At 38.0% G+C, this 24,751-nt stretch overlaps 2 protein-coding genes across 12 annotated transcripts; one reads left to right on the forward strand and one right to left on the reverse strand.

The window, feature by feature from the left end:
• The first annotated feature begins 2,688 nt into the window (after positions 1 to 2,688).
• LOC104590905 (uncharacterized) lies at positions 2,689 to 3,678 on the forward strand. Its single transcript, XM_010249673.2, has one exon. It carries the CDS (start codon positions 2,689 to 2,691, stop codon positions 3,676 to 3,678), a length of 990 nt encoding a protein of 329 aa, XP_010247975.1.
• Positions 3,679 to 6,110: 2,432 nt separating this feature from the next.
• Positions 6,111 to 20,239, reverse strand: LOC104590904 (uncharacterized). 11 transcript variants are annotated; one of them, XM_088896403.1, is made up of 5 exons: positions 19,734 to 20,236; positions 14,790 to 14,868; positions 11,422 to 11,559; positions 8,253 to 9,079; positions 6,111 to 6,534 (listed from the first exon to the last, which is right to left on the reverse strand). In XM_088896403.1, the coding sequence occupies exons 4-5, from the start codon at positions 9,065 to 9,067 to the stop codon at positions 6,486 to 6,488; spliced, it is 864 nt and encodes a 287-aa protein (XP_088752529.1). In that variant the 5' UTR covers positions 9,068 to 9,079; positions 11,422 to 11,559; positions 14,790 to 14,868; positions 19,734 to 20,236; the 3' UTR covers positions 6,111 to 6,485. The 11 variants fall into 11 exon arrangements, 8 of the variants coding, with proteins under 8 accessions (XP_088752529.1, XP_088752528.1, XP_088752530.1 ...); XM_088896402.1 differs by lacking the exon at positions 14,790 to 14,868 and adding an exon at positions 14,925 to 15,104; XM_088896404.1 differs by lacking the exons at positions 14,790 to 14,868; positions 19,734 to 20,236 and adding exons at positions 14,925 to 15,104; positions 15,211 to 19,727.
• Between the last annotated feature and the right edge of the window lie 4,512 nt (positions 20,240 to 24,751).

Consider the following 24,751-nt stretch of genomic DNA (forward strand, 5'->3'; position numbering starts at 1 on the left):
TTCTTCTTAAAGACGGTACCTCAAAACATTTCCCCCCTCCTAATGATCTGAGCTGTTGTGTAACTAATTACTTTGTAACGATTTGTGAACAAGCATTGCCTTCACAATGAATATAAATTCAGTCATGTCCAAGGCACTGTTTTGCATGTCTGAAGGCCCATCAATTTGGCAATTTGGATTTTTTCCCTCCAAGTGTGAAACTACAGGTACTTGTTATCTGGGACAGATGGGTTGAACTAAGAGAAATACAGAAAAGTGCTTTGTTGATGTTACTGGGGAGACCCAAGATGCATTCATTGGCTTGGTGCCTTGGTGATGCACAGGATATTAGGTGAGCACATTATGTCTACATGTTCTCTTCTTTATCTCATTAATCATCATATGGTTAGAGTTTCCTCATTTTGAATTTTATTTTTCCAAAAGATAAAGGTTGATTATTTAATTAGACTATTAGAAAAAAGCATCCAAGGCAAAAAATAAAAAACTAAAAGTTCTCTTTTTAAAAATGTATTCTTTAAAAAAGAAATGAGATTTCTATTCTTATTTGCATGATAAAACAATTCCTTTCCTATTCCAAGAAAGGAGAGAAAGAAAAGATGATGGTGCCTTCTCTTAAATGAAAAAGGAAAATGCAAGAACAAGAAAAATAAGGAAAACCTTGTACTCAATCAACCGATATAAACCAATCAGTTGGTATTTGTAGAAAAAAAAAATAAAAAAGATGAACCCTAGGTCCAAAATCTAAACGCGAGATGGAATGATGAGAAAGATGGAAAAACCCAGTAGTTAGAATTTAATGACAGCTTATCCACATAGTCTTCAAGGTGCCAGGGCAACGCTAGGCGATAGGGGAGTGCCTTGTTGCCTAGTCACCTAAGTGATGGTTTTTTTAAAATAAAAAATATAAATTCTAGGGTAATTCCCTAGGACCTAGGTTTCATAGTAATAAGTAGTAATCTTTAACTAGTAATTACCATAATTCTCATGAAATATGCGTGAACCTTATAGCAGAAGATAGAAAATCAACATATTTATTAGAAGAAAAATAAAAAAAAAGGAAAGAAAACATACAAAAAACATAAGGGCTGAGCCCTTATTTTGTCGTAGGAAGAAGAAGATGGTGATGAAGTCCTATTGATTTCAAGTTACTTCTTACCTATCAATTCAAGTTTTAACAGCTGAAGATGCTGAACTGAAAAGCTTATTGCTTTGTCCTTTAGCAACAAGATTTTAAGGAGGTTGTGGATTCCTTAATGGCTGAAATTGAAATTGGATTTATCACTATACCCTTGAATGTTTTACTATTTATTTATTTTACCAACTAAAAGACAAAGCAATAAGTCTTTCAGTTTAGCAACTTCAGTTGTTATCAAATGGCCCCTATGTCACTAACTTGTGTGTTGATTGAACCTAAATAAGAAAATAATAAAAAAAAAAAACTAGTATAAGAATAATAATATTAGTACTATTAGTACTATAAACCCACGATATGAATAATTTAGTCTAATAATATCCTATTGTACTACTATCACTGACAACATAAAATTATAAAAACATTATGTTGTGTCTTGCATATAAATATTTGGGTGTTTGGGCATGCCAAGCAGCCCTCCAAGTGCATTTTATTGCCTAGGTGGTGCCACCTTGACAGCTGTGGTTATCCCTCATTTTCTCTCGTATCTTCATCTTTATTCAATTTTAATAAAATAATTTTGCTATTGTTCAAAAAAATAAAAACGTTAGAAGCAATGTTTGGTATACAAGGATTGACAATGTGCTATGCGTAATGCACTGCGTAAAAGAAACACAACTTTGAAAGTTAAGTTGACAATATGCAAACTAGTAAGAAAAAAACATATTTATGTAGCAGTTAGCTAGTCAAATTTGGTGCCTTGTTCCTTAGGTGACCTTGCCTTTCCCTCTTCTGGGTAGGAAGTGACTGGATTAAGTGTTGAACCACGTTTGAACCTTTGAGGAGAAGCATGCTCCAAAAAAATTTCCTCGGAATTTGTGTAAGCACAAGTGAAATTTCGTGTGAAAAATGCCAAAGGTTTAGGAGTTTTGACAATATCCAGTCTAATACAAAAAAAATACCATATTCAGTCTCTACCCCTCTCAAGACCCTTAGATGGTTGGGACCAACAATGGGTAATGGCCTTTAAGAAGTGAACACTTACAGTTACTGCTGTGTGTGTTCTTGCCTTCTTGGTGCTCATGCATGCCGTCTCATGTGCAAATGAAATGTGTTGTTTGTAAGTTGAACAATAAAGTTTTTCTAGCTGAGTCTTAAATACTGAATTGAGAAACAAAATTAAATTGATAATAATACTATGATTGAGCATAAGTGATTGTGTAACTGCTTCCAAAGTTAAAGAACAGTACATCTATTTTTTTCTACTATAAATTAGGTAGCAATGCTTTTGATGTTGCACAGTAACTGCACCAAAGGCTCATGTCCTTGTGAATGAGTAGCAGAGAGACATATTGAAGCCAAGAAAAATGATGGAGAGACTACAGAAGATATAGAGATACATAATTATCTGTATCTAATTTGATGCTTCAAATGTGCTTTCCAGATGTTTGTTTAATTAATTCTTAAGGCTTTTATAATATATTTGGCAGATAATTAGTCCAATCCCCCGAATTTATCAACTTTTATTACTCCACTGAATGCAGACACAACTTGAAATGGCAAAAGGTACCAGGGGCCGGTGCATTGCTTCCCGTCAATACAGGTCAACTCCATATCCATTACCATCTTGCCATGGAAAGGTTATGGAGAAGGAAATCAACCAAAAAAATTCCAATTCCTTGGAGAAGAATGACTGGGAGGATGCAACCTGTTCAGTGTGCTTGGAGTATCCTCACAATGCTGTCCTCCTCCTCTATTCCTCACATGACAAGGGATGTCGTCCCTACATGTGTGGTACCAGTTATCGCTATTCCAACTGCCTTGACCAGTTCAAGAAAGCCTACACCAAAGTGAAGTCATTCCTTCATGGGCAAACATGGCAAGGCTCAGCGAACAATTCAACTATTAGCTCAGGCTCTAGTTGGCCCAATGAGAAGTGTGAAGTAGTGGAACTCACATGCCCCCTCTACCGGGGCCAGGTGAAGGGGTGGACAGTGGTCGAAGCTGCACGCGATTGTCTTAATAACAAGAAGAGAAGTTGTATGCAGGATGACTGCTCATTCATTGGAACATACAAAGAGCTCAGGAAACATGTCAGGGCAGAACACCCATCAGCACGACCTCGAGAATTGGACCCCATACTTGAACAGAAATGGAGAAGGCTTGAACGTGAGAGAGAGCGTGATGATGTGATCAGCACTATAAGGTCATCGATTCCAAGAGCAATGGTCCTAGGGGATTACGTGATAGAAGGCAACCACTATGGCTTTGATACAGATGATATGGATGCTGACGAGGATGATGATGGGAATTATGGGTTGCACTTTAATGATAGCAACTTATTTAATGTTGTGCTTTTCTTACGTCGCCAAGCAGGAGATGGTGTCAGCTTCAGCACACGCTTGAGGCAACTCTGGAGGGGCTTCCACCGCACACTGGATGAAAATCTTCGTGGTGGAACTGGAATCCCTCGTCTTGTAGTTTCTACTAGTGGAAGTGGCACCACAGATGCTAATGATGATGAATCTTCTGTTGCCACCCGCTGAAGAAGAGTGATGGAACTGGCGAGGTCAGAGAGGAGGTTGAACCGAAGAAACAGGAGAACTGTGATAGATGTGACATAAGAAGCTTTTAGGGGTAGGGGGTAAGAAAATTGTTTAGTGAAGATAGTATTCTACTTAGGGTGAGAATAGACCACAATAATTTTAATTGGAATAAGCTTTCTTTATTCATGACAATAAGGGATTTAAATACAAATGGGAATTAACAACTATAGGACGCTAACGGCTAATGACAACTAGGTAACCAAAAATTATTCAAAATTAAATAATAACTACTTGACCTATTCTTAAGCAAGCTTGTGGACATGATCAACAACTATCCCATAATCTTCTATGCTACGTGTCATGGTTCATGCAACGTGTAATGCACTTGTATGAAGTGCAAGTCTTATGCATGACAGCTCTTAGTCAAAATACTTTGGGTTCTTCATGGGCACTCTTTGGGATCTTCTTGGCTTATCAATACCCCCTCCTTTGGTTGGAACCTTGTCTTCAAGGTTCATATTTATGAACTTGTCTTTTATTTCTTGAGTGTTTTCCCACATAGCATCATCTACTGGAAGTCTTTTCCATTTGATCAAGCTTTCGATAATTTTGGACCCTTTTTTGACCCAACAGGTGTCTAAAATTCCCTCAGGTTCCATAATCAAATCACCATCTTCAGTCAAAGGAGGTAACATAGTACTAGCAGCAATTATTTCACCCAATTTCTTATTTAGAAGGGACACATGAAAGATCGGGTGAATGCGAGAACCTTGTGGAAGTATCGCTTCTTGACCCGGGCGTTATAGTACCAAGCCACTCTTTGCTGGTAGGCTGCAGTCCGGATCTATGCGAGGTCCCGTACTTCTTCCACTAGTTCAAAGCAGTATGAATGTGCCAACCTTAGTTGAATAAACTTCCAAAACCCATTGATCGGAAACATTTATATGACATACTAGTTATGAATGTCTCAAATAAATAATCACAATCTTAAAATGTAGATCAATGTCAAAACACAGAAACACAACCAATGACACATACAAATACATCCGATGAATGATACATACATAAACTGATTTTATTCAATAATAAATCTAATCTACAACAATATTTCGCTCTGAGGGTATACATTGTCCTACAAACCTAGATTTTCATGCAATGAATGATATATTCTGTGTCTGAAATGTATTTCATTATATGTGTGCAAAGACTCATTATGACCATACATGCAAGAGTAACTAAATTTTACATAAGTATTGGACACTAAGCATTCCAACTATAGCTTATAGCTTGATCTTGGAATTAACTAAACTAAGGGGCAACCTGACAATAGCTGAAATGACTGAACTGAACTGAACAACTTTTACTTTGTTTTTCAATGAATAAGTTATTAAAGAAGTTCTGAGATCCTTGGGGCCAGTTTGGTTCACAGGAATAGGTGTCTGAAATCGGAATTGGAATGGGTAATTCCGATTCCAACTGTTTGGTTGGGCAGAATTGGAACCCATTTTCATTCCTAGTGGAATGGTCATTCTCTTTCCTCACTTAGAAATGAAATCCCATTCCAACTTATTTCAATTCTTAGCTATTTGAACTAAAACAGAAAATATGAATTATGATACTGAAAGATTTTGATTTCAATTCCAATTCCAATTCTAATTTCAGCCATGAACCAAACAAATCCTTAATGGTTTTCGAAACTGCATTTTAATTGATTTCTATACTTGGGAATTCTTATCAGTTAATTGATTTATTTATTTATCCTACAAAAAGTATACGTTTCTGCTTGTTGCCTCAAATATTTGTGCTAGAAACATAATTAATTGATAGATTAATAAACAAAAACGAGGCATAAAGATGAGAATGCCGATTTTTAGTTCCCTCCGTATGTATGTATACTGGTATGGAATTACCACAAACAAGTAAATCAAAGGGTGAAAGGTTGCACTTTTTCTTTGAAAATACGAAAAACTTTACCCCCTATCACAGATGTTCCAAATTGCACATTTAGCATATTCCAAGGTTCACGGCGTTACGCTACATTGTCTTACATTTATAAATCAAAGACTGTAAACTAAATATTAAAGCCTTTTACAGAAATAAAAGAAAAAGCTAAATAAGAAAGTCTCATTCTTTAATTGCGTGCTATACATAAATATAGGATCCAAGTATCACACCTGGTTATCGCATTTACTTAGAGGCCAAAATGACTAATGACTAGTTATCAATTTATAAGAGACAGTTTGTCCACATGTTTTAAAAACCAATTCAGAAACTGAATCACTTTGCCCACTGGTTTTTGAGTTGATCGATCACTTTATGATTTAACCCAATCAAACATTTGAGAGCATTGTTATGGTTCAATTATAAAATCGGACAGTTTTTTACCATAAGTTGGATTTTATGAGAATTAGACCCAAAATTATCACTGAATGACGGTTCAAATGATTCAACTGACTGGATTAATGGTGGGTTAAATTTGAAACCACTGGTGATTAGAGTCAAACACTTTGTCCACCCGGACCAACAACTGTTTTAAAACCATGGTTTTCCCATGAGTTGAAAAAATAAAATAAAATAATTCAGACCAAGGTTCAAATTTTCGATATGTATCATATCAGGGTCTTCTCTATACATCTCTACAGGGGGTGCTTCAGGTCAGCGAGTGGATCAGGGGGTAGACCGGCCTTAAACATGGAACTATTTGTCTTCAATGTTTTCTTATATGGCAAGGGAGTTCCATGTTTGCTATTTGTCTTCAACCCGCAGCCGATCTTACGTCATAGGATGTCAATCCTGAAATGAAACAATTATTGGGGAAATTTGAAGACTTGTTCCAAGAACTGATGCACCTCCCTCCTACAAGAGAAATAGATCATCACATCAATTTGAAAGAAGGAATCGAGCCCATTAATGTTAGACCATACAAGTATGACTATTTTCAAAAAGCTGAAATTGAAAAACAAGTTCATGACATGTTAAAATTGGGGCTTATAAGATATAACACTAGTCATTTTTCATCTCCTGTTTTATTGGTCAAGAAGAATGATGGTTCATGGCGTTTTTGCACCAACTATAGAGCACTTAATGCTGTAACCATCAAAGATAGATTTCCAATTCCTACAGTTGATGACATGCTTGATGAGCTCCATGGAGCTACTTATTTCACCAAACTTGACTTATGGGTGGGATACCACCAAGTACGAGTGCATCCCACAGACATTCATAAAACTGCCTTTCGTACTAATAATGGTCATTATGAATGCTTAATTACAGGCGGGATACCACAAGGTTCTCGCATTCACCTGATCTTTCATGTGTCCCTTCTAAAGAAGAAATTGGGTGAAACAATTGTTGCTAGTACTGAGTTACCTCCACTGACTGAAGATGGTGATTTGATTATGGAACCGGAGGGAATTTTAGACACCTATTGGGTCAAAAAAGGGTCAAAAACTGTCGAAGAAAGATTGATCAAATAGAAAAGACTTCCAGTAGATGATGCTACATGGGAAAACACTCAAGAAATGAAAGACAAGTTCATAAATATGAACTTTGAGGACAAGGTTCCAACCAAAGGAGGGGGTATTGATAAACCAAGAAAATCCCAAAGAGTGCCCATGAAGAACCCAAAGCATTTTGACTAAGAGTTGTCATGCATAAGACTTGCACTTCATGCAAGTGCATTACACGTTGCATGAACCATGACACGTAGCATAGAAGATTATGGGATAGTTGTTGATCATGTCCACAAGCTTGCTTAAGAATAAGTCATGTAGTTATTATTTAATTTGGAATAATTTTTGGCTACCTAGTTTGTATTTAAATCCCTTATTGTCATGAATAAAGCAAGCTTATTCCAATTAAAATTCTTGTGGTCTATTCTCACCCTAAGTAGAATACTATCTTCACTAAACAATTTTCTTACCCCCTACTAGACCTGTTCATGGGTCGGGCCGAACCGGGCTCGGGCCGGGCTTGGACTCTTTATTAACAGAAAAATGTTAGGCCTGAGCTCGAGCCTGACCCGACCAACGGGCCTATAACTTGGGCCCCAGCCCGACCCTGATAAAAAGCCCGAAGCCCGACCTAATAAAAGAAATTCGAATTTTTCCCTATTCAAATGGACATTTTCTATTTTAATTTAGATGTTTTTTTCCCTATTTAAATGAACAGTGGGCCTACAAGTGAATCAACAACATTCTCAAATCAAAAAATTTATTCAAATGGACATCACATAGGGTTTTTACTTAGGTTTAACTATAGGTCGGGCCGGGTTTACTTAAGTTTAACTATAGGCCAGGTCGGGCCGAGCATGGGCCAGGCTATTTTGGCAAAGACCGAGCCCGACTTGAATTTTATGCGGGGTAGGCTTTTTGGCCTGAGATTAAGCCCGCGGGCCAAAAAGCCTATTCAAGCCCGTTTGGGGGTCGGGCCGGCCCGGCCTGGCCCGTCGGGCCGGCCCGGCCTGGCCCGTCGGGCCACTCGGCCCATGAACAGGTCTACCCCTACCCCTAAAAGCTTCTTATGTCACATCTATCAATGTTCTCCTATTTCTTCAGTTCAACCTCCTCTCTGACCTCGCCAATTCCAACAGTCTTCTTCGGCGGGTGGCAACAGAAGATTCATCATCATTAGCATCTGTGGTGCCACTTCCACCAGTAGGAACTGCAAGACGAGGGATTCCAATTCCACCACGAAGATTTTCATCCAGTGTGTGGTGGAAGCCCTTCTCGAGTTGCCTCAAGCGTGTGCTGATCACATCATCACGCTCTCTCTTACGTTCAAGCCTTCTCCATTTCTGTTCAAGTATGGGGTCCAATTCTCGAGGTCGTGCTGATGGGTGTTCTTCCTTGACATGTTTCCTGAGCTCTTTGTATGTTCCAACGAATGAGCAGTCATCCTGCATACAGCTTCTCTTCTTGTTATTAAGATAATCACGTGCAGCTTCGACCACTGTCCACCCCTTCACCTGGCCCCGGCAGAGGGGGCATGTGAGTTCCACTACTTCACACTTCTCGTTGGACCAACCAAAGCCTGAGCTAACAGTTGAATTGTTCGTTGAGCCTTGCCATGTTTGCCCATGAAGGGGTGACTTCACATTGGTGTAGGCTTTCTTAAACTGGTCAAGGCAGTTGGAATAGCGATAACCGGTACCACACATGTAGGGATGACATCCCTTGTCATGTGAGGAACAAAGGAGGAGGACAGCATTGTGAGGATACTCCATGCACACTGAACAGGTTGCATCCTCCCAGTCATTCTTCTCCAAGGCATTGGACTTTTTCTGGTTGATTTCCTTCTCCATAACCTCTCCATGGCAAGATGGTAATGGATATGGAGTTGACCTGTATTGACGGGAAGCAATGCACCGGCCCCTGGTACCTTTTGCCATTTCAAGCTGTGTCTGCATTCAGTGGAGTAATACAAGTTGATAAATTCAGGGGATTAGACTAATTATCTGCCAAATATATTATAAAAGCCTCAAAGAATTAATTAAACAAACAACTGGAAAGCACATTTGAAGCAGCAAATTAGATACAGATATTTATGTATCTCTATATCTTCTGTAGTCTCTCCATCATTTTTCATGGCTCCAGTATGTCTCTCTGCTACTCATTCACATGAACATGAGCCTTTGGTGCAATCACTGTGCAACATCAAAAGCATTGTTGCCCAATTTATAGTAGAAAAAAAATAGATGTATTGTTCTTTAACTTTGGAAGCAGTTACACAATCACTTATGCTCAATCATAGTATTATTATCAACTTAATTTTATTTCTCAATTCAGTATTCAAGACTCGGCTAGAAAAACTTTATTGTTCAACTTACAAACAGCACATTTCATTTGCACATGAGACGGCATGCATGAGCACCAAGAAGGCAAGAACAAACACAGCAGTAACTGTAAGTGTTCACTTCTTAAAGGCCATTACCCATTGTTGGTCCCAAACATCTAAGGGTCTTGAGAGGGGTAGAGACTCGATATGGTCTTTTTTTTTTTTGTATTAGACTGGATATTGTCATAACTCCTAAACCTTTGGCATTTTTCACAAGAAATTTCACTTGTGTGCTTACACAAATTCCGAGGAAAATTTTTTGGAGCATGCTTCTCCTCAAAGGTTCAAACGTGGTTCAACACTTAATCCAATCACTTCCTACCCAGAAGAGGAAAAGGCAAGGTCCCCTAAGGAACAAGGCACCAAATTTGACTAGCTAACTGCTACATAAATATGTTTTTTTCTTACTAGTTGGCATATTGTCAACTTCAATTTCAAAATTGTGTTTCTTTTACGCAGTGCATTAGGCATAGCACATTGTCAATCCTTGTATACCAAACATTGCTTCTAACGTTTTTATTTTTTTGAACAATAGCAAAATTATTTTATTAAAATTGAATAAAGATGAAGATACGAGAGAAAATGAGGGATAAGCACGGCTATCAAGGTGACACCACCTAGGCAATAAAACACACTTGGAGGGCTGCCTGGCATGCCCAAACACCCAAATATTTATATGCAAGACACAACATAATGTTTTTATAATATTATGTTGTCAGTGATAGTAGTACAATAGGATATTATTAGACTAAATTATTCATATCGTGGGTTTATAGTGCTAATAGTACTAATATTATTATTCTTATACTAGTTTTTTTTATTATTTTCTTATTTAGGTTCAATCAACACACAAGTCAGTGACATAGGGGCAATTTGATAACAACTGAAGTTGCTAAACTGAAAGACTTATTGCTTTGTCTTTTAGTTGGTAAAATAAATAAATAGTAAAACATTCAAGGGTATAGTGATAAATCCAATTTCAATTTCAGCCATTAAGGAATCCACAACCTCCTTAAAAACTTGTTGCTAAAGGACAAAGCAATAAGCTTTCTAGTTCAGCGTCTTCAGCTGTTAAAACCTGAATTGATAGATAAGAAGTAACTTGAAATCAATAGGACTTCATCACCATCTTCTTCTTCCTACGACAAAATAAGGGCTCAGCCCTTATGTTTTTTGTATGTTTTTTTCCTTTTTTTTATTTTTCTTCTAATAAATATGTTGATTTTCTATCTTCGGCTACAAGGTTCATGCATATTTCATGAGAATTATGGCAATTTCTAGTTAAAGATTACTACTTATTACCATGAAACCTAGGTCCTAGGAAATTACTCTAGAATTTATATTTTTTATTTTAACAAAACCATCACTTAGGTGACTAGGCAACAAGGCACTCCCCTATCGCCTAGCGTTGCCCTAGCACCTTGAAGACTGTGGATAAGCTGTCATTAAATTCTAACTACTGGGTTTTTCCATCTTTCTCATCATTCCATCTCGCGTTTAGATTTTGGACCTAGGGTTCATCTTTTTTTTTTTTTCTACAAATACCAATTGATTGGTTTATGTTGATTGGGTACAAGGTTTACCTTATTTTTCTTGTTCTTGCATTTTCCTTTTTCATTTAAGAAAAGGCATCGTCATCTTTTCTCTCTCCTTTCTTGCAAAAGGAAAAGAATTGTTTTACCATGCAGATAAGAATAGAAATCTCATTTCTTTTTTAAAGAATACATTTCTAAAAAGAGAACTTTTAGTTTGTTTTTTTTTTTTTTTTTGCCTTGGATGTTTTTTCTAATAGTCTAATTAATTAATCAACATTTATCTTTTGGAAAAATAAAATTCAAAATGAGGAAACTCTAACCATATGATGATTAATAAGATAAGCAAAAGAACATGTAGACATAATGTGCTCACCTAATATCCTCTGCATCACCAAGGCACCAAGCCAATGAATGCATCTAGGATCTCCCCAATAACATCAACAAACCACTTTTCTGTATGTCTCTTAGTCTAACACATCTGTCCCAGATAACAAGTACCTGTAGTTTCACACTTGGAGGGAAAAAAGCCAAATTGCCAAATTGATGAGCCTTCAGACATGCAAAACAGTGCCTTGGACATGACTGAATTTATATTCATTGTGAAGGCAATGCTTGTTCACAAATCGTTACAAAGTAATTAGTTACACAACAGCTCAGATCATTAGGAGGGGGGAAATGTTTTGAGGTACCGTCTTTAAGAAGAATAAGCTCTTGGCCAGATTTTCATAATGAAAAGGTGAAGATGTTGGATACCAAAAACAGATAATGCAAACATCCAGAACACAATCAAAATAAGCATGATAGAATCAAGACCAATGATCATCATCATCACCCAAACCTTATCCCAACTAATATGGTGTCAGTAACATGAATCTTGTTTTGGCATTCAGTTCCATTCAATGTCATATCATTGTTAAATTATGGGAACTTAAATTCTCTCCATCTACTTCAACCCATGTCCTATTTGGTCTTACCCCTACCCTTTCTAGTCCCTTCAACTTGCAACATATCACTTTTTCTCACTGGTGTTGTTGGTGGTCTTCTATGCACATGTTCAAACCATCTTAATCTACTTTCTCTCATTTTAGTACCTATTTAAGCTAAACTACTCCTAGGTTCTTTTCAATGACTTCATTTCTGACCCTATTCTTTCTAGATTTTCAACTCATCCATCTCTGCATATGCAATTTTGCCACTCATTTTTTGGACATGTTTCTTGACTGTTGATCTCCAATCCTAAGTGTCCTCATTTGCATGCATTATTATTAAAGTGACAGATCATATATCATGTTTTATTCCTTATTTTAAAATTCCTTCTTTCTAGGATATTTGTTCATAAACTTAATTTTACATTTAATCATTTATTAGTTTCATCAATTAAAACAATGTCATCAATGTCATCAGCAAACAATATGCACCATGGGAGTCAAGATTAATGTTGAAGAGTAAAAAAAGGGAAAAAAAAAAGAGTTAGCTATAGAGTTTTGGTTAGGGTTTGGTATTTAGTGACTCCATGGAGATTCGGTTCTAAATAGGTGGAAGCTGTTTCTTTGGGGTAGTTGTTTGCTTGTTTTGGGGAAAATGCCTATCATGGTGCTGAGCAAGGGTGGCTTGGACCGAGTCTCTTCTTGGTTGCGGTCTGGCTTTGGCCTTGGTTTGATGCTTGTATCTCCTTGTATCCTGTATACAACTTGGATACTCCTAATCCATTAACAAATCCTCTAAAACCACCACAAAAGACACGTATTAGGATTTACAGCATAATACCTAAGACACTTCACTGACTGAGCAATTATCATAATTTCATGAAAGAGTAATTTTGCAAAAAGCTCAAACTAAAATGGACTTTTAAGTTGAGCTCTTAACCATCAATCCACACCAAAATTTTCAAGGCACCTAGGTGAGGTTAGGCAACAAGGGGGCACCCTTTTCACCTAGTCACCTAGGCGACGGATTTCTTTAGGCTGTGTTTGGTTGCAATGCAATTTTATTTGCACTAGTACAAATGCATGGGAGTGCAAATGAAAAAAATGCAAATTCTCAATTAATTTTGTTTTGGGTTTTACTTTATTCTGCTTCATGTCTTATTTACTTCATTTGTACTACAATCAAACAAGATAAGCTAAAATTTGAAACAAAAATAGGCCAACATTTACACTCAAATCATTTGTACTGTCATAGTTTTGCATCAGTGCAAATTTATTTGCATTGCAAACAACCACAACCTTAAGTTCAAAATCATATATATTAGGGTAATCGCCTAGGCGATGGATTTCCCTAACAATTATCCATAATTTTCATAAGAAAAGCATAAACCTCATGTTAAAGTATACAAAATCAGCATATTTGTGAGAAGAAAAAGAAACGAGAAAATTCAGAAAATATAGGGGTTGAGATGAGCCCCTATTTTTGTTATAGGAAAAGAAGAAAAGCAAAAGCGAAGAAGTAGAAGAAGAAGAAGAAGAAGAAGAAGAAGAAGAAAATGTGTTGATCAGATCATTAGACAAAATTTTAGGTTCTCCCCTACTTCTTGGTTCAGGTTTTGAAGTTTTTGAGGGTTCAATACATCATTTAGCAAAGTATGTCTTGATTAAACCCTAAAAAATAAGAAAATGATAAAAAAAAACTAGTAATATAAACACAGAAAATGAACATTTTAGTTTAAAAATGTTTATTTTATAATTATAATCCCAAAAAATTAAGAATGTAAAAGCATTTCATAACACCATGTACAAATCTGCTTGGCGATTAAGCAAGGTGACCCTCCATGGGTGCCTTGATGCCTTGACAACTATGATCCACACATGTCATGGTGGATGAGGACCCAACGGCCCATAATTGCATGGGTCCCACATAAGGGATTATATAGGCCAATTTAACCTAATTGAATGTGCAACTGAATGTAACCATTTTCTGATAAAAAAAAAATTGAATGCATTCTTTTGGATGGTGGAAAGAGTCTATCACAAATTTAAAACTGCACACCATCTCAGATGGAAGATATAAGCAAACTATGACAATTTTTTTGATACTCGAACGCTTTATGTATAAACACAGTGCATTACTTTAGACAACAAGTTCCCCATTTTAGCTTAAGTTTCTGAAACATTACTCCAATAAATATCTAAATAATGATCAAAGTAACCATTTTCTGATAAAAAAAAATTGAATGCATTCTTTTGGATGGTGGAAAGAGTCTATCACAAATTTAAAACTGCACACCATCTCAGATGGAAGATATAAGCAAACTATGACAATTTTTTTGATACTCGAACCTTTATGTATAAACACAGTGCATTACTTGAGACAACAAGTTCCCCATTTTAGCTTAAGTTTCTGAAACATTACTCCAATAAATATCTAAATAAAAATCAAAGTACTTGAACTGTGACAAATTTACAGATCACAAATTCTCTCGGCAAATGAGGGATGGGGGGACCATCCAGTGAGTCTAATGCATCCAAATATGCATATAAAACTGTCTTAAGAACACCTGATATGCCCATCTTGTACATCATAACTACATCCAGATCCAATTTTTTATTCAAATACCGTGACAAAAAGGGAAAAAGAAATAACTGTAAAATACTACTGGAGATAAAATATTAGGACAAAGTAACCACCACCGACCCCCACCCCCTCCTTCCCAGAAAAACATAAGCAGACAAAGAATCCAGAATCTGGAAATACTTGCACCAAAATAGATCTAGTGTAGAACTTCAACCAATAAATTATCATTACCTTTATTTCATAATCAACAACTAAGACAAGATCCAAACATCCACTTAATGCTCAACATCAACAAGTTATGGACCTAAACCTGTCCAACCACAAAGATAATCTAAAACAAATCAAATCCATTAGGTTACAACTTACAATTTCCAGATGTTTCTCAATTCATCTAGAATATCTCTTAGGGACCCCATTGTCTGGGGCACCCTGCATGTAGGGCCATGAACTCAAGCAATAAGATCATGGAATGAATTTAACTACTGGTTTAACGTTGGCCAGTTGCATGTGTACTCCGCCTGTTTAAAATTAGAAACAGCAGATTTTCTGCAGAAGACAGTTGATGGACTTTATCTTTCAGTTCCATGAAATGGTTTTCCAATTGGAAGTACATGCAGACTTAATCAAGAAGGATCAGAGGACGAGAGTTAACCTTCTAGCCTAAGCAAGCTGACTTGAGGGGGGAGATTAATTTGCAAGTTACAGACATGACAAATTAAGGGAAAATAAAATGCATGTATAACCTAACTAATTTTCTTAATTGGTGGGAAGCAACCACATCATAGGAAGCAATCAATCAGTTACCAAATAGAAAACAATCATTCCAAAAAAGACCACTGCCACTAGCTTCAGACTTTGTACCATTTTTCCTCTTTTATCAACTAACAGTTTTTATTTTATTTTTATTTTTGAAGGATCTATCAACTAACAGTTTGAGTTTCATTTTGGACTCAAGGAAATTGAATTTATTTCCCAACTAAAATACTCTTGGCAAACTAGATATTTGGTACCACATATATAAAGTATTTCAAAAAGTAGAACTAGAAACATGTGTTTATATGCTTACTCCACAAAGATGAAGTATCACATTTTGGATTACCTAATACCATCCGGGGCATACCTTGCCTTGAACTAGCAAAAAGTAATTACAAGAAACCAAGGATCAAAGTATTGGCATCATGTATCATATCTGTAATCTTGGATATAGATACGGATACACTCTGGAAATGCATGAATACAGTGAAAAGATATAGATATGCTTGGATACATTAGGGAAATTGCTATAAATCCCACAAATACATTAATAACACTAAATTGAAGGTTGAAATAACCACAAATAAGGTATAAATACATAAGAAATGCATATTTATGATACAAATGAAGAAATACATTACAACAAATATAGTGGGATATCTATAATACTAAAATTTTATTGATAAATACATTAAATTCTCAAATATTTTATAAACAATACTTTTTTGTTTTTTGAAAATTATAAATATTTTATTATTTAGTGTAAATTAAAATATTAATTAATCATTTATAAGAATATATAATCTTAACTTAAAAATATATCAAATCTATTATGATTTCTAAGATATATCATGTTTAGCTAATTGACAAACTTTACCCTTACTGTATATTTATATCTTAAAGTACCCCTACTAGTTATGACAATTGACTAATTACTCCCTTGTCGTTAGGGTTCCATTACAATCCGTCACAATCTGCTCACATGTCACACCACATGACTGTTATAATTTGACAGTAATACCCTTTCTGTAACTGGTATTAATTTATCGTTCAAATCCACTCATAGGCCTTGGAAGCATCCAAATCTGCCAACACCAACTCCCTCTTATCCTTGTTGTGATCCACTGCCTTCATCCCAGATATCAACTCGAAGAAAACTACTTTGAAATTGTAAACATCGGTCTTCTCTGAACAAGCTTCATGTTTAATCCATTCATGAGACCGGAACCTCAGCATTTCACTTCATAGACAAGCAAGTAATGGATAGCGGACCAATCCAATTGCTTATTTGTTCTGTTCTTTTCAGAAAATACAAAAACAACACCGAGAGATGGTGCTGCTCCAAACCTAGAATTGCTTGCAAGGTGGTTTCAGCGGTCATCAAGTAATAAGTAGAAGATTTCAGCAGCACTCAGATAGCAGTGTCATTTGCTGCTGCCCCCAGAAAGAAGCAAAAACTAAAGAATTGGGGTTATGAGTTTGCCCGCAGGATAGTAGCGCCATCTGCTGCTGCTGTTGTTGCATCGGATTCAAGAGTTGCCCAATAGACATTCCAGAGTGGTTCAAGCACAAATTGCACAAACATCAGCCGTGCCTTACTCAAGCTACAGATTCCCTTCTTTCCCACAATCATCTTGGTCTTGGGATATAATTGAGGACCCTGCAAAGCCTTATATAATGCAGCTGCCTTACACAAACCACAAATCAAACTCCAACCCAATAAATACCAACGAGTAAACACCAGAAAGCTGTTAATTCAATTTAGCCAAACAAGAAACGATGACTGGATTTTCCTCTCTAAGAGAAATTTGAGGGTTTTGTTAGGTACTCAAATCTCTCAACCAAAAAGAAGGGGAAAAGCGATTTCTTTATGGTTGAACCTCACAAAACCAAGAAGTTATTTGTAGAATGTTTAAGGATGTAAAATAGTTATAGAACATGCAACCATTCTTTTACTAGATGTTTGGGGTGACCGATTTCTTCAGTTGGGGAGAGAGTCTTCAATCTGATGAATGGCATGAAGTTGCAAATAAGGTCTGAAGAGTCAAATACAGAGGTGGCAACTATTGGAGGTTGCAATTTTTTTGGTGAAAATGTGGTGGTTCTGCGATGGTGGTGGCAACCAATTTTCTACACGAAGCCCTCTCAGGTGCAGCCCCGAATTTTGCGCAGGATATTAACCTCCATCCTACTGGTATTCGCTCTCAGTTCTTACAAGGCAGGTCCACTGAAGGCTTTGTTCTAGCGGCCACCACATTCAAATTGACATCAACAGCAGCAGCTGCAGCAGCAACCCTAGTCCTGCAACAACCTCAGATATCTGCACCTCCAATCCATCGCCAATGTCAGTTTCCAGTAATTTTCAAAGGTGATCCGATTCCAGTTCATTTGCTGCCAGAAGTTGCAATGGTGGTGGTGATTTAGCTTGAATGAGAAAAAACAAGGGAACCAGTGGTGACAAAAAACGAAGACGGAGACAGAAAACAGAGATGGAGAGTGAGAGGGAACAGCGATCTGCTTCCTATTCATGAATTTTTTGGTTTTATTTTGAAAATTTGAGGAATAATAGAGGGAAAATTAGACATTTAATTTTTCCATTAGCACTTAACGGTTATGTCAATTCTCAGAAAGAATTCTTCGGTTCAGGAAAAAAGTAGATGGTGTGCTTCCCGGAAGGTAAGAAGGGTGAGGGGTGGTAGGAAATCTCAAATACTTAAAGAGTTTCTAATATTGGCAACTGGTTCACAAGCCCCAGAATCGTTGTACTCAAAAGTGAAGCATCTACAGAAAGCAAAGAAGGCAGTAGGGGCCCTGGCATTAGGCGGAGCTTCATGTGAAAGGAGAATGGTGGTCAATGCTTCAAAGGAGGACTGGGAAAAGTGGCTAGTTATAGAAACAAGTAGACCACCAAGGGACTGGAAAATCATAGCAGAGGAGCTGGTAAAGAAACTGAGAGTGAAATGCACAACTATTGTAACTCCCTTTGAGAGTTGTAAAGCACAGTTGGAGGCATCAGATGTTGAGGTAGAGATTGATGCACTCTGCTATCAAATAGAGTGTGGTGCAGTTACAGTATCTAGATGGTCTCCTTTGGCTAATACATAGGAATTGTTAGTAGAAGATTCAGTCATAGTTCGGCTGTTGGGCCTGCCTTTCCATCTGTTGGGGAAATGTCTTTTACAACAAGACGCATAGAACTTTGACACAGAACAACTTCTTTTTAGAGGAAGAAGATGCTGTAGCATTGAATATTTTGTCTATCCCTTCAAAATCTGTAGCTGAACTGGAAAATCGAAGGGGAGAAGAGAGCTCCATCGATAGGGAACCAAGTTTGAGGCTAGATAGTCCAAATCTGAAACCAGAGGATAGTCTGGGGCAAGATGGCCAGGGGGGAGTAAAAAAAGCAGACTAAGGTTTTGTACCATAGGGTTTTGTCAATCAAGACAATGTGGAAACTGAAGAACATACTTGTGGAGAACCCATAGACTAAAAAAGCTAGTTATAGACCATACACAAAGTTGCAATTCTTTTTTTTTCTTGTGCTCTTATTCATATTCATGCCAGAGTAGATTCAAAAAATTATTAGTCTTGGTGTGGGTGGGGAAGTGAGGGAAGAAAAACCACAAAATGGTGTTAGATTTTGGGTCCCAACCCAAATCTCTAGGCATCTATATGAACAAGCTAGAGTCTAAATGGGATGCCCGGTTCTTCCAGGAGTTGCTCCCACTGGACCCCTGCTTCCTATGGCATATGTGAGAAATGAATCTCGCATAACAGCAGCCATGGCAATTTAGACAAACATAACAACGCGCTGATGAACAAAAAGATTAAAAAAAAAAAAACACAACTCCCCATAAACGAAATCTAATTCGACCACCAAAAAACACCACCTACCTCGCCATGGTTTGAGCAACTCCCGATCCAAGACAATTTGGTCACAGTGACACTAATGTGGCTGTTCTAGGATCTCCTTGAAAGAAAAATGCAAGGCTCACACCTCCAACGAACCCAAAACGAACGATCTCAAGAAATTCCAACCAACGTGCAAAACGAAGGACCACACAGACAAACAGTTGGAAATCGAATGGGTCAAAAAAAACTTAAGAACTACGAAGCTACAACGGAAATAAACATTAATTAAATCACAAACACATGGGAAGTGAATATTGCCCAGCTGAGATTCACCATTCGTCATTCATCATTAAAAAAAATAGAATCAAAATCTTGATTAAATAAGTCAGAAATGATCAATCAAGGGTCAAACTTCCCATCATCCAAAACAAACATAAAAGAACCCTGAACAAAACAAACCGAAGCAACAAGAAACGATCTCAATGTTCGAGCCTTCAAGAAAACAAGCTAAAAGTGGAAATGGCATTGAAATCCTAGTGATGGGGATAAAGAAAACGATATCAGACGTACCTGATTCCTGAACAATCATCTGAGGTGACGTAACGACGAAGAAGGATGAATGGATGGATTTGAGTGGGCGAACAGGGTTTCGGAGATTGTGAGAGAGAGAGAAATATCTGGAATTTAGGCGGTTAGATCTTGGAGGAGAGTTATGGGCGGGAGACGAACGTCCCCATCTCCCACTTTTCTTCTGGTAATTATGTTCGCAAAGGCTTTCATACAGTGGTTTGTGATTGTATGAGCCAAAAAAAACTTGGAAGTTATAAATCCTTGTTTCTTGAAAATCTAGAAAGTTGAAAATAGATATACATGAGCCCAAAAATTGACTTTCCATTGAAGTTATCATAGTAGCTTCTCGAAAGTGACTTTTAATTTTAGGCCACATTCACCCAACTTCATGCATATTGGGAACATCTTTTATACTTTATATCACCAATATTTCTTGATGCTGATTTTTATAAAGGTAGTTCAAACGAAGTTGAAGCCCTCTCAACGAGTCCGGATCTCTTGCCCATAATAACTCTGTCCATGTTTACCCACATAACATTACAATCACATATGGCTAACATCCTATCCTCTTATGGGGATGTTATCATTGCACGGAGGTAGTGCATTGTGAGTAGATGTAGGCAAGAGATCCGGAGTCATCTCAAGCTAGTTTTGTTCCCTATTTGCAACTCTTGTGGTTGTGGGTATTATGGATAGCCTCTTTGTGAGTAGGAGATACAAGCTCCATTCCAATTAAACTACAAAGAGAGGGTGTCAAAATTAAAATTATGTGCATATTTGTATTAGATTTGATGCACTCAAGATCTATTGCTTGCCATGATGTGTATAATAGGCTATGCAGCCAATCACAAGTGGACATGTCAATGTTCTCCACTCGAGACCCAAATCTAAACAGAACATTGGCATGCATTGTTATGGGCCCGAGCGTAGGATCGCGTCACGGGTCGTTCCACGGCAGGAACCCCTGATCTTCCCTTGCCTTTGGTCTTATGCACAGACCCTATTTTGCCTATCTAGTGGGTGATTTGTCCAAGAGGCCACCCGAACTCTCACTTGGGTGATTTGTCCAAGAGACCACCCGAACTCTCCTCACTCTTTTCTTGACTGGAAAACTGAATAATGTTTTATTTCAATTCGTAGCTCCTTAAATAGGAGATTACAGAAGGAAATTCCTAATTAAACTCAAACTCCTAATTACCTACTCCTAATGGTAACTTACTCTTACTTAAGATAAGATAAAGATAAGATAAGATAAGGATAAAGGTTAAGATAAGGAAGGCTAGTGGCAAGTTCTCTTTGATGTGTCCTGATAAGGGTGGGCCCACCCCTATGAGCTGTCATGTGGGCCCCGCTCTGCTGTTGCTGCCCGGGTGCGTGCGCGCGGCTCATGGTGCTGCCGCCGCGCGGTGCGTGTGTGCGGTGCCGTTGCCGCGCAGTGCGTGCGCGCGGCTCATGGTGCCGCTGCCATGCGGTGCCGACTGTGTGCGCGGTCGGTGCTGCCGTGCGGTGCGCACTGCTGCCTCTGTTGCTGCCGTGTGGTGTGGTGCACGCTGCCGGGCGGTACGTGCGGCTGGGCGGCCCGCTGTGCGTGTTGCTGCCTATGACTACGTGCTGCTGCCTCTGCTGCTGCCGTGTAGTGCGGTGCGCGCTGCCGGGCGGTGGCCCATAACAGGTGCGTGTTGCACGCTGCCAGGCGGTGCGTGCGGCTGGGCGGCCCGCTGTGCGTGCTATTGCCTTATGACTGCGCCGCAGTGTGCTTCCGGCTGGCATGCCCATAACATGCATAGCATGTATAGTTCTCCTAGGCTAAAGATAGCTTGTTTAGACTATATGAATTGTTTTATCCCACCCAAATGTCTAATTTTATAATTCTTGGATAACTTTTAGTGGCCTTAAGCAATTAGGTACACATAGTTAGAAAAGTAACTTGTTTAAACTTGATGGACTATTTTATCCCACCCAAAGGGTCTCTCATTGTATATGTCTTGGATAATTTATAATTGCCATGAGCAATTAGGTACACATAGTCGAATCCCTTTAAATAAAAATCCATCATGCATCACAAAAATATGTTCTTGTATATCAACTTGTACAACATCCATGATACAAGCAAAATAAAGGTTAGTAAATAATAATTTACAAAAAGTATCAAATCCAAGTACTTTCCCCAGTTTCTCTTCTTTCATTCCTTTTCTCTTTTTCTTCCTATCTCCCTCTCTCTTACCCATTCCAATCATCTCTTTCTTTACTAGCGAGATAAAAGGAGGTTTCTGCCTCCTGTTCATCATCTTCTTGAAGAGAACAGCGGAGTTGCAACGATGGCACCTCTCCCTCATTTTCACCAATTTTTGGTGTACATCTTATCGACTTTGGATCACTTTTTCTTTTTTCCTCATCACTGTTATTCCCCGCTTCACCATTTTCTAGTTTCCATAACCATCCATCAATCCTCTATCGTTTTACCTCCATCTTCGACTGAGCAGTGTCATTAACAACAATAATAGCCCAATTGCATTGTTTATGTACCGATTATTGAAGGGATTGGAGATCCATCATATGAATGGCCGAACCCTGTAGGAAGGTTGAGCGAAATTTCAAAAATTTCTTCACTCCCATCCAGGAATCGTATTCTCAATTTAGAAAACTGCATTTTCAAGGTTTGTTCTTGTTACCAAACCAGACCAAATCTGAAACCAAGAATAGGGAGTGATATACCTGATACGGAATCTACACCAAAAGCTCCACCCAACGTAGGTGTTCACACCCAAAGAGTGTACCAAATCCTCCATCCACTAAAGATGACACAGCTTAGGATGAGGCAGGATCAACAGGTAGTTCTTCACCAAGAACTTATGATTCTTCAGCAAGAATTGAATGAGGTAGTGAACACAGCTTCAAAATTGTTTCTTCTAGCAAGAAATAATATCAAGATCAAATCTTGATTAGATCCAAGAATTGGAGATCAAATAGGGTAGGGCGGCAAGAGCAGGGAGAAAAAGAACTGAAGGCAAAAATTAGTCAAACTGAGTTGTCTTTGGTAATGTTTGTGTGTGTTTTTCAGATCTGCCTTGCTCTCAATTTATAGCCTTCAAGAGACAACCTCCTAATCTGATAAGGAGTCTCTTGATCCAACTCTTTATTTGGATCTGAACTCTTTAAGTGATAAGGATAATCCCTTATCTTATCTGCAGTTCAAGATCAGCCTATTCCTAATCAAATTAGGAGTTCCCTGATCAAAATCTTAATTTGGATATGGACTCTTTAAGTGGATAAGAGTTATCCTCTTATCCTTATTTGCTGATCCAAACCTAGATCCGCCCCTATTTAACTAACCCAATTAACCTAGTTTAAAATGGGCTTTGGGCCCATTAAGCTTTCAGGCACACTTCCTTTTAATGTTAGCTAGCTTGGCTCTTTTTGTATGGCGTAAGACCCTAACATTGATCTACACATCAGCAACATGGGTTCAACATAGCCTCTGTTACAAGGCCTGGCCGAATTCACTGCTGAATACAATAAACCCCTAAGTCCATCACTATGGGCTCTTAATGGGCCCAACATTCACACTAAATGGTCCTTCGCTCCAGCCATCTTATGAAGGCCTAAGGACTATGGGTAGATGCAATATTAGCCCATCAAGTATAACCCTCAATGGTCTTACACTTAACCTCTCATCCCATAATGATCAAACACTACCCGACAAGAGAGGACCTCTCCCTCGGCTGCATGGTACAATACTACACTCTCTACTCACATGGATCTTGGGAATTAAAACCTTTTGCAAACAATTTGTGAGACCATAATATATAAGTATGTCTCTATATAAATATATTTTGCAAAACCAAATTTCAAACACATTTGAATTTCACTGTTAGCAGTTTAGGTTTTTATCAGAGAGAGTGCATTTTCCCAATCATTCACTTTGTTTGACAAAGGGGCTGATCCTGTCACTATGATCACCCACTCAGATGAATTCTCGAACTATCCCAACATACCCAGGTTTTGACCCCGTCTAAGAATCTCACTGATTGGCACATCAAAGACAGCCAAATCCGACACCTAGTGCAGTATCATAATCGAGTCTAGGGGTCAGGTGTAACATTCCAGTTTTGCTCATCTATCTCCAAGGTCCAAGGTAATACTGGAATTTTGGTTCGGTTCAAGGTTTCAAGAAAATCTACACTGCATGTACCTCAGGTCTCACCAGGGCAATACAGGAATTTTGGAACCCGGTTCAATACGTATATCATAGTTTCTAATGCGTATCCCCAAAAGGATGTAGGTAATTCTGAGTGTACGAGAAGTGATCAAACCATATCCAATAAAGTCCGATTTCTCCTCTCTAACACACCGTTTAACTGTGGTGTAGCATGAGGAGCTAGTTGTGATACTATCCCATTTTCCTTTAAATAGTCCCTAAATTTGTCAGAGAGATATCCGCCTCCTCGATCTGATCGAAGGGCCTTAATGTGTTTCCCTAATTGTTTCTCAACCTCTTATCTAAACTCTTTGAACTTTTCAAAGGATTCAGACTTATGTCTCATTAGGTACATGTAACCATACCGAGAATGATCATTGGTAAATGTTATGAAATAAACATACTGGTTACGTATCCTAACATTCATGGGACCACATATATCGATATGTATAAGGTTAAGCGTACCTGTTGATCTTTCAGGCTTATCGTTAAATGGTCGTTTCGTCATCTTACCCTGAAGGCAAGGTTCACAGGTTAGAAGATCTTCTACAGTTAGAAAATCTAAAGGACCATCCTTTATCAACCTAGTGATATGATATATGTTAATGTGGCCAAGTCGGTAATGCCATAGGCACGTGGGATTAACTATATCATGGGTTCATTTCTTGGGGTTATTATCCGACGTAGTTTTAGTTATATTTGTTTCCAGAGAAGGATGGAGAACATAGAGACCATTCTCAAGTTCTCCATATGCAAGGAATTTGTTATTCCTTTTAATAGTAATCATATTACTAAAAAGAATAAAATAACCATCTACTCA

Source organism: Nelumbo nucifera, chromosome 1, assembly GCF_055504915.1.
Source record: "Nelumbo nucifera cultivar China Antique chromosome 1, China Antique-T2T, whole genome shotgun sequence".
Lineage (NCBI taxonomy): Eukaryota > Viridiplantae > Streptophyta > Magnoliopsida > Proteales > Nelumbonaceae > Nelumbo > Nelumbo nucifera.